This window comes from Felis catus, chromosome D2 (genome assembly GCF_018350175.1).
Source record: "Felis catus isolate Fca126 chromosome D2, F.catus_Fca126_mat1.0, whole genome shotgun sequence".
In the NCBI taxonomy this organism is placed as follows: Eukaryota; Metazoa; Chordata; class Mammalia; order Carnivora; family Felidae; genus Felis; species Felis catus.
In genome coordinates, this window is record NC_058378.1 from 79,367,799 (window position 1) to 79,383,809 (window position 16,011).

General features: G+C 55.1%; 1 protein-coding gene across 1 annotated transcript in view; it reads left to right on the forward strand.

Annotated features, from left to right (window-relative positions):
- The first annotated feature begins 1,588 nt into the window (after positions 1-1,588).
- Positions 1,589-16,011, forward strand: part of GPR26 (G protein-coupled receptor 26) — a 28,080-nt gene continuing 13,657 nt past the window's right edge. Inside the window, exons 1-2 of the mRNA XM_003994496.6 lie at positions 1,589-2,308; positions 11,702-11,815. Coding sequence (XP_003994545.4) covers positions 1,641-2,308; positions 11,702-11,815 — 782 coding nt within the window. The 5' untranslated portion in view covers positions 1,589-1,640. The remainder of the gene's footprint in view (positions 2,309-11,701; positions 11,816-16,011) is intronic.

A 16,011-nucleotide genomic window follows, 5' to 3' on the forward strand; every position in this document is an offset into this window, starting at 1 on the left:
AACGAACACACGTATCCAACTCTGGATTCGGTGGGCCATGCGAGGGGGCCAAGTGATGAGGGGGCTGCTGGCATTTGGTTCCGTTTCTCCCTCTGGAAGGCCGAGCTCTGCACACACCGTGCGTGGTTACTGCTCACGAGAGCTCTGAAAGGTAAAGAAGGAAACCGAGGCTCAGCCGGCTTCCGTGACTTGCCCAGTGTCCTAGGACGGCAGTGGTGTGTCGGTAAGCGTTCAAGCAGGCTCTCAGGGTGGGGGAAGGAAGCCCTGACCCCCACACCTTCCCCACAGGGTCTTGGTAAAAGGAGGCAAAGGCTATCATCTCTGTGCACTTTCCTGAGGGTGGGCTTAGACCCCTGCGCGCCCAGAGTCCCCCAGGCTGCCACCATACCACGCCACCCACCATCCTCCCCTTTCTCTGAAGAGCTCTGGCACGTCGTGCTGTCCAGGTCCTTCGCAAACTGGAACTTGCTGTCTCACCAGACCCAGGGCAGACGGTGTGTGATTGACAGACAGCAGCAGCTGTAACTCAGGCCGGGAATGCTGAGCCACACCGTGGCTCTGCTGAGGCTGGCTGTGGACAGACAGGCCAGCCCAATTGTGAGCGCTCAGGGTCAAATGAAGTGCTCATCCTGGCTGAGGGGACACCCAGAGGATGTCACAGTGAGTCTCAGCCTCCCTGCAGCAGACTTGAGAAGCTCTGGCTGCAAGGTGATAGAAAGAGGCCCCGGCAAACCGAGCGCCCCCAGGAGTTTAGCAGCTGCCCTGGAGCTGGGCCCTTGGTCATGCAGGACGGAGGAACACGGGTTCCTTCCGCCCCCAGCAAAGGAGCCTACCCCTACCGAGTCCCCCCAGCACAGCCTGGAGAGGGAGGGCCTCAGCCCTGGGAAGCTCAGCCGGCGCAGGCGGGTGGGACCTCCACGTCAAGGTCTGGCTGGGCCGGTGCCCAGGCTGGGGCAGGTGGCACTGAGGCGTGAAGGTGCCCAGGCATCCGTCCCTTTTCTCAGACAGACTTCCTTGACTCAGCCTGTCTTCGAGACACACACACACACACACACACACACACACACACACACGCTGGAGGGCTGGAGGGGCGGGGGGGGGGGGGGGAGCCACGAGGAGGAGCCAATCACCCTGCACCGGAGCCTTCAGGGCCGGTTCCCTCGGCGGCGTGTGAGAGAGTGTGTGCGCATCAGCGGGGATTTCTGTGATAGAGGCAGCCAGGTTCCAGAGAGGGAGAGCAGAGGAGGGGGAAGAACGAGAGGGGAGGAGAAAATTGGGGGTGGGAGAGACAGACGGAGAGAACAGCAGTGGGAGAGAGGGAAGAGAAGCGCCGCCAGGAGAGAGGGGGAGAGGGCGGGAGGGAGAGAGCCGGCGGAGGGGAGAGAAGAAAGGGAGAGCGAGCAGGGAGAGCGCAGGACGCGAGAGCCGCGGAGCCGGCGGGGCGCGCGCGGAGAGGGATGGGGTGAGGGCCGGGGGGCGCCTGCCGGCCAGCTCGGGGCGCGGGCGCGGGGGGGAGGGCATGGGGGCGGGGGCCGGGGGGGCGCGGGGCGGGGGCGGCGCCGCGGGGCCGAGCGGCGGCGGGGGCGCCATGGCGGCGCCGGGTTGCGGGCCCTGAGCGCCGCGGCGGCGGGGCGCGCACCATGAACTCGTGGGACGCGGGCCTGGCGGGGCTGCTGGTGGGCACGATGGGCGTCTCGCTGCTGGCCAACGCGCTGGTGCTGCTCTGCCTCCTGCACAGCGCCGACATCCGGCGCCAGGCGCCCGCGCTCTTCACCCTGAACCTCACGTGCGGCAACCTGCTGTGCACCGTGCTCAACATGCCGCTCACGCTGGCCGGCGTCGTGGCGCAGCGGCAGCCGGCCGGCGACCGCCTGTGCCGCCTGGCCGCCTTCCTCGACACCTTCCTGGCCACCAACTCCATGCTCAGCATGGCCGCGCTCAGCATCGACCGCTGGGTGGCCGTGGTCTTCCCCCTGAGCTACCGCGCCAAGATGCGCCTCCGCGACGCCGCGCTCATGGTGGCCTACACGTGGCTGCACGCGCTCGCCTTCCCCGCCGCCGCGCTCGCCCTGTCCTGGCTCGGCTTCCACCAGCTGTACGCGTCGTGCACGCTGTGCAGCCGGCGGCCGGACGAGCGCCTGCGCTTCGCCGTCTTCACGGGCGCCTTCCACGCGCTCAGCTTCCTGCTGTCCTTCGTCGTGCTCTGCTGCACGTACCTCAAGGTGCTCAAGGTGGCTCGCTTCCACTGCAAGCGCATCGACGTGATCACCATGCAGACGCTCGTGCTGCTCGTGGACATCCACCCCAGGTGAGGGGGGGGGGGCGGGGAGGGCCCTGGGGAGGGCCGTGGGGAACTCGGTTCCGGGAGGGCTCGTGGCAGGAGGAAAGGGGGTCCCTGTGTTTCCCACCCCCTCCCCCCGCCATGCCCCAGCGTGCGACCTCGGGCAGGCCCCTTGCCACGGTGCCTCCCTTCTTTCTTGGAAAAACTGAGGTGGGGGGAGGGCCCAATGCTGCCAGTCTTGAGACAGGTGCCTAGAACGTCCACCAAGCAGGGCCACCAAAAGCAGGGGTGACACAGTGTGTGCAGTTTTTGAAGCATCCGGGTAGAAAGCACAGAGTCAGCACTTCGTCGGGCTTCCTAGAGTCCTGCGTGTGTTTGTCGTTTTCACTTTAGAAAGCCTGCGGAGAGGGCAGTGATCTCTATTCACTGCTTGAGTAGGTTCTAATCAGGCCCCGAGAGTGTGGCCTAGTCGCTTGAGGAGCCCCTCTAGAGCTCTTCCAGCAAGGAAGTGCTGCTCTTCTGGGTCTTTCTTCTCCCTGGGGTCGGGGGCGGCCGCTGTCTCCAGATCCCCTGTTGTGTGAGTCCTCAGGCTGCACCTTCCTCTGTGGGACCTTAAAGGAGTATCTGAAGGGCTCTAAGGGGACTGGAGGGGGGATCTTGCTCTTCCCGGACAGCACTGTCCCGTGTCTCCCAGACTTGGAGCCCGGAGGTCCCTGCAGAGGGAGAGCGTCACCCACGAGGCTCCTGGGACAAAACCTGTCCACACCGCCTCCACCGTCACCTGCCGCTGTCTCAGAAAGGCAGATCAGGGTGGGTGGCTCAGGTGCGGCTACGCCCTGGGAGCTCCTGCCGTCCTTGGGAGCATCTCAGGGAGGGAAGGAGGAGACTCTCAGCTGAGGTGTCCTGAGCTCACCTTGGTTTTTATTAGGAGAGTAGGAAACCAAGGAAGGAAATGACTGGTGGTGTCTCTGATTTCTCTGCTGTTTTAGATCCCATCGTCCCAGGGAAAAGCGGGCGCCCCCTCTGTCGCCTGGGTCCTAAGTAAGGGGGCTGTGGCTTCCAGGTGGTGCAGAAAGTGAGGTAGACAGAGAGCTCCTAAGGGGGAGGGTTGCTGGGGGCAGTGAGGGAGCTCCGTCCTCAGGGTGTGAATGCCCCTCCCCATCCAAGGGGAAGCAGGCTCGTGACTGAGAGGGGCCAGACTGGAGGTGTCAGTCTAAGCGAGGGTTCCTTCATTGTGAGTTGTTTCTGCCCGTTGAGCCATAGAAAGAAAAGTCCTTAAACTTCACTGTGTCCGCACATACACAGGCATGCGTGTATGTATCCATTGCTCCCCCCCCCCCACCCCCCAGAATGGCCCTTCCGCATTACACGCTGGGCCAAAGCTTCTAGCCACAGAATCTTCCTTATGGAATCATTCACAGTATGTGCATGTGAATGACCAATAGCACAGACACCAGGGCATATGAACCCAGGTGTGCAAATGTGTGAGCTTCACTTACCCAATCGCATGTGGTCATGTGTAAACCGCGTGTCGAGCAGACAGGTCACCACATGTGCACATGTCCCAGGGGACATACATGCACACTGACCTGGGCTGACTCACTGCCTGTGTCTATTCATGGTTCAGTGTCGCTTAAGGAAATATCCTGCAGCCATAATTGCAGAGCTGTTCCCGTTCCGACCTCCTGGGGTGTGAGGACCTTGCTTTGGAAGGTGCATCTCTAGGGGACGCCTGGGTGACTCAGTCGGTGAGGCGTCTGACTCTTGATTTGGGCTCAGGTCATGATCTCAGGGTCTGTGGGATCGAGCCCTGTGTCGGGCTCTGCATGGAGCCTGCTTGGGATTCTCTCTCCCTCTCTCTCTGCCCTTCCCCATGTCTCTAAATAAATAAAGAAATAAATAAATCTTAATAAATAAAACTTAATTAAAAAAAAAAAAAACAGGTGCATCCTTAGGACTTGACCAGGGCTGTTTTAGATGCTGTAGGCAATGTTGTTGAACAATATAGATTCCCATAGCAGGGTCCCTAACCATGAGTCTAAGTAGAGGAGGGTTTGAGCCAGGAGAGGAATCTGTCCTTATTCAGACCAGTACAAATCCCATCCCTCCTGTCCCTCCGTGTTCCAGAACAGGAGGGGCTGTGGCTCCTTTTTAGCCCTTGTAGGATATAGGGCCATCTCCACTCTCGCAAACATCGCAGATCTGTCACTGACTCCAGGCTGCTGCTCTGCTCGCCTCCAGTCCCTTATGCTCTCTCTGATCCCCTCGAGGGGAACCTTGAACTCTTCTAAGCTCCAGGATGCTTTCAGAAGCTCCTACTTCTGATGCCATGGGGCCTGCAGGGCCAGCATTAATCCACACTGGGGAAAGGAAGGGCTTCTGGGACAGGAATTGTCTTTGGCCACTTCAGACAGGCCCCACTGGCTGAGGGCTGGCAAGAGGTTATGGCAGAGTGGGCAGATATGATGGCACTGTCCCTTCAATGAACCCAATCTGCCTTCTGTCCCCAGGTCCCCAGAGCAAGAGGGTAGGCAGTGGGCCACAGAGGAGGGCGACAGCTTCCTGACAGCTTATCCACAGCCTTCTTTCTTGGCATCTCCAAACTCTTCCTCGCCACAAATGAGAAACGGTGCAGCTAGCGTGGTCTGATGGAGAAGGCTGCATCTAGAACCTCCAGGTCCTAGGCGCAAAGCCTCCAGAAATATCAGCCAAGCCTCCTGGGCTGGTTTCGTGCTGACAGCCAGGACACCTGGGGATCAGCAGAACCCGGGTTTCCTTATCTGGACGGCCAGGGCGGCAGGTGGAGGCTCCGCTCGCTGGAGGTTTTACTTAACAGCCACCACACTAATGGCCTCCTGGGACTTAATTAGAAGGGACCCATTTTCAATTCCCTGAGGCCCGGGTGACATTTGTCAGGAAGCTCCCCAGTGGTGCCTGTTCTTCCCACAGAGCGTTTAACGTAGCAGCAAGTGGCGGTCTGGACTCCTTTGTTTCGATACCGTCAAAAGGTCGGGGACCCTCTGTCTTAAATTAAATCTGTCTCAAGAGACATTTCCCACTCCTGTCTTTCTACCGTGGTGTCTCAAGTTGTGACATTCATAAAGCAATTAGGAATTCCTAATATTTATTACCTACCTGGTCCCCTGATTGCTCAGTCTGTGTGGTTCTGTTCTCCCAGACCATAGCTCTGGACTAGTTGTAGCCGGTCCTGTCCCCTGTGCTGCCAGAGCCTTGGGCTGTCCTCTGACGTGGGACATAGGTGGGGGCTGGGGCACCGAGGCTGGATCCCTGCATCTTCCTGTGCAGCTGGGGGCTGCCACTCGGCTGGCACAGGTCAGTGATTTCACAGAGCAGAATGTTGGTGAAGCATACTTATCCTCGTGGTCAGGGTCGGCCAACGGTCGGCTAAGTGCCAACCCTGGAGGGCGTCGGAGCTGGGGCATAAGACTTGCAAAGGCCTGCAGAGATAACCCCCACTGTGCCCTTGATTTTATAGGTGAGGAAACTGGGAGACCCAGGGAAGGAAGGTAGGGCACTTCCTAATCGAACAGATCTAGAACGTGGCTCAAGTCCAAACTTGTGCCCAGTTCTGCCCCTGAGATTTATGGGTGGGACAAAGGTGCCCACAGAGGCTCACAAACCATCTATATAAATATTTAGAGGTTCTAAATTAAGCTTACAAACTGTTAAATGAAATATGTTCTATCCTCCTACCTTGACAAGTGTACATTTATAACACTTTGCAAGCCTGGGTTCAAATTTAGAATTCTCCAGCTCCTTGGAGTTCAGCCTCGTACATGGCGGGGAGAGCTGGGCGGGCTCCGAGCACACAGCCCCTGCCTCTCCTCCCCACCCCTAGCCAGTACCGCAAGGAGTCTCCACTCCTCCGGCCCCGAGCCGGGCACGCATCTGGCATCGTCCACCCTTGTGAGGATGAATGGGCCCGGGGAAGAATGCTGGCACACGTTCTGGACGCAGGATCAGGGCATCTGGGCAGGGAGTTCTGTGTTCCAGGTACGTGGGGTCCAGGTTCCAGGTACTTGGTCTAGAATGGATGCTGTGGGCTCTGGGTGGGCACATGAAGTCTTCATTTCATGAGAGGGGCGTCGTCCCTTCAATGTCCAGGACCCAGGACAGGGCCCCTTCGTGTGAGGTCTGAGGACACGACTTTTCGCACCAGTGTGCTGACCCCAGCCTCAAGGTCTGCTCCACCGTGGCTCAGCCGGTCCCCTTGCCTTTTTTTTTATTCTAAAAGCCCAGAAAACAAATCTGGATCACCCCGGGAGTACTCGGAGCGTGTGCTCAGGACCGACTCCAGTCATCTGGGGACCACCGGAGGCCCAGACCATTGTGCTGGGCGTGGAGGTGTCTGGGACTGGAAGATTTCGGCCGTGACTTCCTCATTTACTCACTTTTCAGGCATTACCTGGCTTCTCCATTCCCTTTGCTGCTTATTGAAGCCTCCTGGGAAGCAGCTCTCCGGCTCCACATGTCACAATGCTGGAGAGCCCATCTCTCTGTCACAGGGAAGCCCTGTGTCCTGTCGCAGCCCTCAGGAACCCCCACACTGATGTACATGCTCGGACTCTGGGTGAATGCTCCTGGCCAGGGGAATCTGGGGCCCCTCAGAATCTGGAGATTCTGCCCACGAGTCTGAGGACTCCAGCCACTACCCCCGTGCCCAGGAATATCCGGAGAAGGCGTCAGTGTGGCGAGACACAGCTTGCTTCTTGCTCTGTGATCCGATGGGGGTGCAGTGGGATCTGGGGGAGACACCCCAGGTCCTAGAGTCAGGAGGGCTGGAATGAGTCCCCATTATTTCTGTCCCAAACTCGCTGTGGGATCCTGGGCGGGGCATAAACCCTTCTGGCCCTCAGTGTCCTCATCTGCAAATAAATAAAACAATAGCTCACAGGGCTATGAGATTTCAGGGAACTCAGTTTTGCAAAGCTATGGTGGGGAAAAAAATGAGAGTGAGAGCAGAATGATCTTATTATGTTGTTCTGGGCGGGCTGCTCTCCTACTGCGCTTAACAGTAATGATAAGCAAGAGGTTGCCCTGCTGCCCTGCCCTCTTTCTCCTGCCATCCCCCGTCCTTCCCCAGAAATCGGGGGAGCTCCGAGCAGGGAGGATGGGTCTGTCCCCTTGCAGGGGCTCAGGGAAGCAGCCGTGTGGTTCCTGGCCAGGAGCGCCAGACTGGGCGTCAGCAGCCAGGTTCTAGTTCTGTCTGTCTCTCCCTCAAACAGGGCAGAAAGAAGACTTTTGCAGTGGGAGGGAGCCCTGTGATTTTGGAGTCCAAGGTAGTGCTAGAACATGGTAATTGTTTAGTAAACGTGTTGAATACATACTCTTCATGGTTAGCCCTTACTGAGTGCTTTCTCTGAGTCAGGCACCGCCCTGGGTACTTTGTGGGTGTTCACCTCGAGAGGAGCCTGTGAGATGGGTACTGTTATAACCAGCATTTTAGAGATGAGGCAGCTGATGAACAGAGAGGCTGTGTGACTTGCCTACAGCCACACAGCAATGGAAGGGTGAAGCCTGGATCTGAACCCAGAAGTCTGGCCCGGGTGCCACATGCTTAGTACTTCACTATTAGTGATGGCCTTAACATCCACCGATGAGCCGTGCTTTGTCCTTTAATAGGCTCAAGACTTTTAAGGCTCCCTTAAAAGAATCGGTTTTAGAGACAGGTTTCTAGCATCTCTTTTGAGGAAGTCACTTAAAAAAATAATGGAGACTCACTTTTCCTAAGATGTATGAGGAAATGTACACGTGTACGTACCTAACATGTACTCACTGGGTGCTTTCTGGGTGTTAGATGTCGAGCTTTGAACTGGGGGCACCCACGGAAGTAACACGTCTGCAGAGTGCTTGCTGTTTAATTCTCCCTGCTGCCAAAGCTTTGCAGGAACAGATAAAAATTTTCCCCGTAGATTTTTACAGTGAACGGGAGTGACATTGATCATTCTAGCCTGTACAGTGTCCATTTTATTCCTCTGGGTCACTGCAATGCGTCCGTTTGTCCTTCTGAAGGCCTCCAAAGCTTTGCCAACATCTGCTTTTAAGTGCTCCTCGTGGGGTTAAGGCAGGATTATCTGGTGCCGCAGGGAGAGGGGAGACCGTCGGGGTCCTCAGCCCCGCAGCAGCGACCTCGTTTCCTCCGGGGGAGTACTGGAGGAAGCTCCTCACTCCTCCAGAGCTTGGTAGCTGGTGAGTCATTTCTGTCCCTGATCAATGGTGGCTCTGCTTACAGCTATTATGAGATTCCCCTTGGATAAATGAGGAACCAGGTTCAGAGAGATTGAGTGACTTCCCCAAGGCCACACAGCAGTGAGGGCGGAGCTGGGACTAGGACATCCAACCCACAGCTCTTTCGTTCACTGGGGTTATTCCAAAGCATCTGCGAAATGGACAGCATCGTCAGGGCCGCAGATTGGAGGAGGGCCCAGCCCCGGTGCCACCCTCATTTATATGAACTTGGCGCCCGTTTTTTAGGGGATGCCCAGAATGCTCTGCTTCTCTCGTGGGGTGAGTATACCATGATGGCTCAGGACATCCGGCTCAGGTCTCAAATCTCCAACGGCTCTCGAGTCCATTACGTGAACGTTTGGAGGGCAATACCTTAATATTGAAACAAACAGGCCTGTGTTATGGAGACTGGGCCAAACACATTGTGCCCTGGGGCCACCCTTGTCCCGGTTTGCCGAGTACTGACCGGGCTCTCCTAGGATGCAGGGCTTTGGGTGTTAGAATCAGGACATCCCAGACAGACCAAGATGAGTCGGTTACCTCACTGCACCCAGGCCTCCTGGGTAGGGACCTACGCTTTCTCTCCACACCCACCCGTATCACGCACGTGTCACAGGATCCAGAGGACATTGGTAGAAGAATCTGCAGAGACCCACGTATAAATGGAAAGCGAGGCGATTAAGACTGACTGTTGCTCTGTGGCCTCAGGCAAAGTCCCCCCAGTCTTCCTGCCCCATGAGCTGTATTCTTTGGATTTTTCTGCATGAGATGATGCCCTGGGGCCTCTCTAGCGGTATGTGATGACCCTAACTACTTGGGGGGTGACACTCAAGGCTCCAGAGTCAGATGGCCTGAGCTCAGATCCTGCCATCCCCTAGGACGACCGACTGTCCTGGTTTGTCCTAGATGGTGTTGGGGGGGGGGGGGTTCCTCAGACATGGCACTTTCCGTCTTAAAACTGGGACAGTCCAGGGGCACCCGGGTGGCTCAGTCGGTTGAGCATCTGACTCCGGATTTCGGCTCAGGTCATAATCCTGGGGTCGTGGGATCGAGCCCCGTGTCGGGCTCTGTGCTGAGTGTGGAGCCTGCTTGGGATTCTCTCTCCCTCTGGCCCTCCCCCACACTCATGCCCATGATTGCGCGCGCTCTCTCTCTCTCTCTCCAATTTAATCAATCAATCAATCAATTTAAAAAACTGGGACAGTCCCGATTACCCAGGACAAGCTGGTCACCCTACCACCACTACTCACCAGCTGTGTGATGTTGAGCAAGTTACTTATCTTCTCTGTGCCTCATTTCCTTATCCGAAAAGAAGGCTACCATTGTACCAGCCCTCCATTTCTAGAGACATTGTGAGCATCAAACACACTCAAGCACCTGAGCCTCCCTCACAGTGTCTGCAAAGGGCACGGATTAAAGACGCAAGGAACGTGGGTTGTTACTAACGTTGGTTGTTAGAAATGAGTAACGTGACTTAACAGTAATCATTTTTCAGCCAGTGTGAAGCCTGTACGTACCGAGCCAAACTCCAGTTCCCAGCTCCACATTCTGAGCCGAGGGGAAACAATCCTGCAAGAATTTCAAGGGCCTTCAATCCAGTCTAATGTGGAATTGCCCACCTGTGATCAGAAACAGGGCGAAGAAGGGTTTTGATTCCGTGTTAAAATGATAGTCCTGGGGGGGGCGTGCAGGGGAGGGTGCCCCGGCGTTAATGCTGCTGGGAACCTGTTCGTGCACCTTCTCTCCGCACCTTGCTTTCCTTGAACACACTTGGCCTCGTTGTGGAGCCAGGTCACTGCAGCACGGGCCTGGATTTGCCAGGTTGTCTCCACTTCCTGGGCAACTCTGTCCATGGTCTTCCTCCTTGCTCATTTTTGGAGTGATGTGGTTTATTTCAAAAAGAAACGGCAGGAACACATGCCCACGTGGAGTGCCAGGGGATGGGGCGTGGGAAACCCTGTGGCTGGCCTTGCCTTTCTGGCTCTCTGACGGCGGTAATGGACAGCTCGCTGTTGCTCACGAATTACCCCGTGGCTGCAGGAAAGGGGTTACGCAAACCACTTCTCTCAGCTGGCATGAGATGTCAGTTCTCGAAAGGTCCTGGCGCAAGTGGAGTCAGGACCAAGGTGTGGTTGGAAGCACAACCACAGGGTGTGTGGTTGGTAGACAGCAGGCTCCTGATTCCATCCTCAACGCCGTGTCCCTCGTTGGGACAGTCTCTTGGCTTCACTGAAGGAATCAAGTGACTTCTCCTTCAGTGACCCCAGAACGTAGTGTCTGTGGCTCCAGGCAAGGCCGAGGCTCTTGATGGAAGACGCGGGGCTGAAGACATGGCGGAAAGGAAGCCCCATGCCACACTGCATGCCCAGAGTCCAGGCCACCCCGGGTCGAAAGGACCAGCTTTGAGAAACACGGACGAGGGTTCAAGTCACGTCTCCACTTACCAGCTGAGCAAATCGTTGGGCTTCTCCGAGTTCCTGCTCTTCCTTGTAAAACGGGGCAGGTAAAACACATCTGGAAGGATCTATGTTGGTAAAGACAAGAGTTAGAGATATTAATGGGGCGCCTGGGAGGCTCGGTCAGTTAAGCATCTGACTTCGGCTCAGGTCACGATCTCTCGGTTTGTGGGTTGGGGCCCCGCGTTGGGCTCTGTGCTGACAGCTCGGAGCCTAGAGCCTGCTTCAGATTCTGTGTCTCCCTCTCTCTTTGCCCCTCCCCCAGTTACTCTCTCTCTCTCTCTCTCTCTCTCAAAAATAAACATTAAAAAATTAAAAAAAAAGAATTAGGGATATAACTTAGAGAATACGGACTCTGGTGCTGGCATATTGCAGGTGATCGGTGAAATTTCATGAGGAATAAGGATGAGTTTATTTGCACGTGGGCACTGTGCTAATTGCTTTCTGTGCTTTCTGCGTCGAACGCCTTCATGCATCTGTGTGCTTTTTTGCATTCAAGTCTCAAAAGAGCCCTTGGTGGCATTCTATTATATTACTATGCACATTTTACAGACGATGACCCTGAAGGCTTAGCAAGGTCACGCCCGTGTCCAAGGTCACGCACTTAGGGCCAGGACTTGACCTCGGGTCTGTCTGGCTCCTGTCTGAGTCCCTGCACGCAGCGCCCGGCCTGTGTTCGCTAACGGCAAGTCCTCTCGCCCCTTCTCGCGTGCAGTGTGCGGGAACGCTGTCTGGAGGAGCAGAAGAGGCGACGGCAGCGCGCCACCAAGAAGATCAGCACCTTCATAGGGACCTTCCTCGTGTGCTTTGCGCCCTACGTGATTACCAGGTGAGCCTGACCTGCGGGCCTCTCGCATTGGAGGGCAAAGCAGCATCCGCGCGACCTGGAGCAGGCACCCGCCTCTCTCGGACTCGTGTTTCCAGAGAGTGTGTCGGGGGCGACACACGGGACGGGTTTGGTGAAAAGGAGGGCACGCGCTTTGCCTCTTCAGCCTCCAGTTGGGGATGGTGACTCAGAACCAAAGGGGATGGTGAAAGAGTCTCCCCCTGATTCCCAGCTCACATCATCTAACCCTTTGGCCTCGGCTCCGGCCCCAAGAGGCAAGAAAGGAAAGGAGAGGAGAGGAGAGGGGAGGGGAGGGGAGGGGAGGGGAGGGGAGAATGGAAGGAGGAAAACTCCCTGCCCGGGTTGGGTTCCCGCTGCCCACTGAGCACAGTGCGGCCCAGCCCCCAGGTATCCTCAGCCAGGACACCCTGGTCAACAGCAGGGGCCACATGCCGTCTGCTCTGCCACACCGGGGGTGTCCTGCTTCTGGTACGGGTGTTGTGAGCTGGTGACCTTCTCTCCCATTCACCGACCCCCCCACTGCTGCCGGGGCGCGACACGCTGGCCTCAGGGCTGTGTGTACCAAAAGCCAGCCTGCTCTAGCTGCAGAATTTCCTTCCCGTGGTCTGGCCAGGGGGAGGAAAAAAAAAAAAAAGTATCATCCAATCAATTTTGCACACTGGAGGGGGGAAAAAAAAAAGCCCCAGGACTCTGTATCCAAAATGTCTTAACTGTTTGAGAAGTTGACAATAAAAAAAGGGATTTTGATGTTTGAGTAGGAAGCGGATGTTGAGCCTGGGAAGTAGGATCTGTGCAGGTGTGTATGTGGGTGTGTGTGTGTGTGTGTGTGCGTGTGTGCGAGAGAGAGATTGGAAGAGAACACGGCTAGCATCCCGGCATCCCCAGCTGGCAGGGACCTGAAAGGGACTCCCGGCCTCGCTGGCCCCCAGAGTGGGCTTGCCCACAATAGCCAGGTCTCCCCATTTCTCCCGTCCATACTTATACTGAGCTGATATCTGGTTCCCTGTGGTGCTGTCCGCTTTCTTTGGCCCAGGGGAGCATCTGTCCCCTCCTCTTACGGGTCCTGCCGATTTGCAGACAGTGAGCCTGCCCCCCACCCCCCACCACGGCAGCCCCCACCCTGTCTTCTCTTGGAGCGTCTTTCACTGTCTTTCCACAGATGCTTCCTCTGGGCGAAATCTCACTTTGAACGAAGGACCTAGGACCGTCTGCAGGTCTCTGGATAAGTCTGATCTAGGCAGAGCAGAGCCATCAATTCTTCCTTCTAGAACCGTCCACTAGACCGCAAGACTACTGACATCTTGTGTGGAGCTCCCTTTGTGGGGGGGCCGCTCTGTGCATCGTAGGGTGTTAAGGGCACCATGTCGCCTACTCACCCACTACTTCCCTCCTGCTCCCCAGTTTTAACAACTAGAAATGTCTTCAGACACGGCCCCGGGGATCAGCCTCCACCCTGGTGGAGAACCCTTGGTCTAGACACTCCACATCCAGCCAGGACGCCAGAGCTTGCGTAGATCAGGTTTTCCAGGGGACACGAAACCCAGGCTGTAACAGAAGTGAGAAGGTTTCTGTTGCTGTCCAAGGGCGGGGCCACAGCACGGTTCCCAGCATGGGCTCTGGAACGTGCCCACTGGGTTCAAACCATAGCTCCACTCCTTCCTGCTGTGTGACCTTGGGCCAGTGATATCGCCTCTCTTTGCCTCCAGTCCCATCCAAGTGAGCAGTGCCTGCCTCTTAGGGTTGTTTTGAGGACTGATGGGATTTGAGCGTGGGCAGCACAGACCTGGCACGGTTGGTTGGCGCTCCCTCCCTCGTCCTTGGAGCCCCCCGCCCACCCCCGGGCCGACCTGGGACTGGCTGGTGCATGCAGTGAGCGCATCAAATCCACTGTGGAGAGAGGCACCGGGAGGGGAGGGCAGGCAGGCGCCCCTCCTCTTAGATCCCACAGGAAAGGGGACCTGTGGGCTAATGACGGGAACTTGAACCCTCAGAGGAGAATAGGTAATGCGGCTCCAACTTTAAACTATTGGATTTTTCTCTGGCTTAATCTCATTTCCCAACAAAATTTTCCTTTTTTCTGATTATAGCTCGGTTGCTCTAATGGTGCCCAGAAAATAACGTTTCAGTAAAGTTAATGGTAGATTCGCAATGCAATATGCTCCCTCCAAATGGATTTGATGCATTTGGGATTTTTAAAAATATTCACAGAACCGTTCATCCTTGATGGGGATGAATGGCAACGTACGAAGGAGAAAAAGCTATGCCGAGGAAACCTCACAGATACAAAATAGGGCTCTGGTGAAACTACCCTCGGCCCCACTACCACCATCTCCCCAGCTGTTGCCTTTCTTTCTTTTTTGGGGAGGTGGCAAATTTTGAATTTTATTTGTTTGTTGAGTTATAAGTAACATACCGTGCTGTGTTAGTTTCACGTGTATGATTCAACAATTGTGTATATTACTCAGCACTCATCACGACAAGTGAACTCTTTTTTTTTTATTTTTTTTTTAATGTTTTTATTTATTTTTGAGACAGAGACAGAGCATGAGCAGGGGAGGGGCATAGAGAGAGGGAGACACAGAATCGGAAGCAGGCTCCAGGCTCCGAGCGGTCGGCACAGAGCCCGACGCGGGGCTCAAACCCACAGACTGTGAGATCATGACCTGAGCGGAAGTCGGACGCTTCACCGACTGAGCCACCCAGGCGCCCCACGACAAATGAACTCTTGATCCCCTTTATCTGTTTCATCCGTCCCCCCACCTGCCTTCCCTCTGGCCACCACCACTTTGTTCTCTGTACCTACGAGTCTGGTTTTTTTTGGTCTCTTTTTCCCTTGGTTTCTCCTTTTGTTTTGTTTCTTAAATTCCACACATCAGTGAAATCGTGTAGTACTTTTCTCTCACTGACTTATTTCACCTAGCACAATGCCTTCTAGATCCATCCACGTTGTTGCTCATGGCAAGATTTCATTCTGTTTTCTGCTGCAGTGATATTCCATTGTACGTATATATCACCTCTTTCTCCATTCGTCAATCGATGGACACTTGGGCTGCTTCCTTATCTTGACTATTGAACCTATAATGCTGCTATGAACGGGTGTTCATATATCTTTTCCAATTGGTGTTCTTATTTTCTTTGGGTAAATACCCAGTGGTGAGATAACTTGATCAAATGGTACTTCTCTTTTCATATTTTGAGGAACCTCCACAGTGGCTGCACCAGTTCAGTGCACGAGCGTTCCTTTTTCTCCGCATCCTCGCCAACACTTGTTGTTTCTGGTCACTTTGAGTTTAACCATTCCGACAGGTGTGGGGTGATTCCTCATTGTGGGTTCGATTTGCATTTCCCTGATGATGGGTGATGTTGAGCATTTTCTCACGTGTCTATTGGCCATCCGTGTATCTTCTTTGAAAAAAAAAAAAAATGTCAAGTCAGGTCCTCCGCTCGTCTTTTTATTAGGTTAATTGTTCTTTGTGTGTTGAGCTATAGAAGTTCTTTATATACTTTGAATGTTACCCCTTTTCAGATATGCCATTTCCAGACATCTTCTCCCGTTCCCTAGTTGCCTTGTCATTTTGTTGATGGTTTCCTTTGCCGTGCAGAAGCTTTTGATTTTGGTGTGGCTCCAAGAGCTTAATTTTGCTTTGGTTTCCCTTGCCAGAGGAGACAGATCTAGAAAAGTGTTTCCGTGGCTGATGTCAGAGACATTACTGCCCGTGTTTTCTTTTAGAAGTTTTATGGTTTGAGGTCTGACATTTAGGTCTTTAATCCATTTTGAGTTTATTTTGGGGTATGGTGTAAGGAAGCGGTCCGGGTTCATTCTTTTGCACGTGGCTGCCCAACTTTCCCAGGACCGTTCGTTGCAGACACTATCTTTCCCCCGCTGTCACCACCCTATCCGGCTCCTGTCTTGGCTTTCTTATAAGCACAAAGGAGCGATCCTAAGCAAACCTCATCCAGTATGCAAACATACCCTCATTTCATTTTGACACACATTTTTTCCGGCACCTTCTCTGTGCACAGCGTATAAAAGGCCCTGCAGAGGAGGCATGGGTTGGTGCGGTCCTGCAAGAGATGCCCTCGGAGGGGACATTGACCCTGTACACATGGCCCTCATACCCAAACAGAACACCGTGTCATGTCATCTGATAGGGACAGGGTCCAGTGGCTCTCCTGGA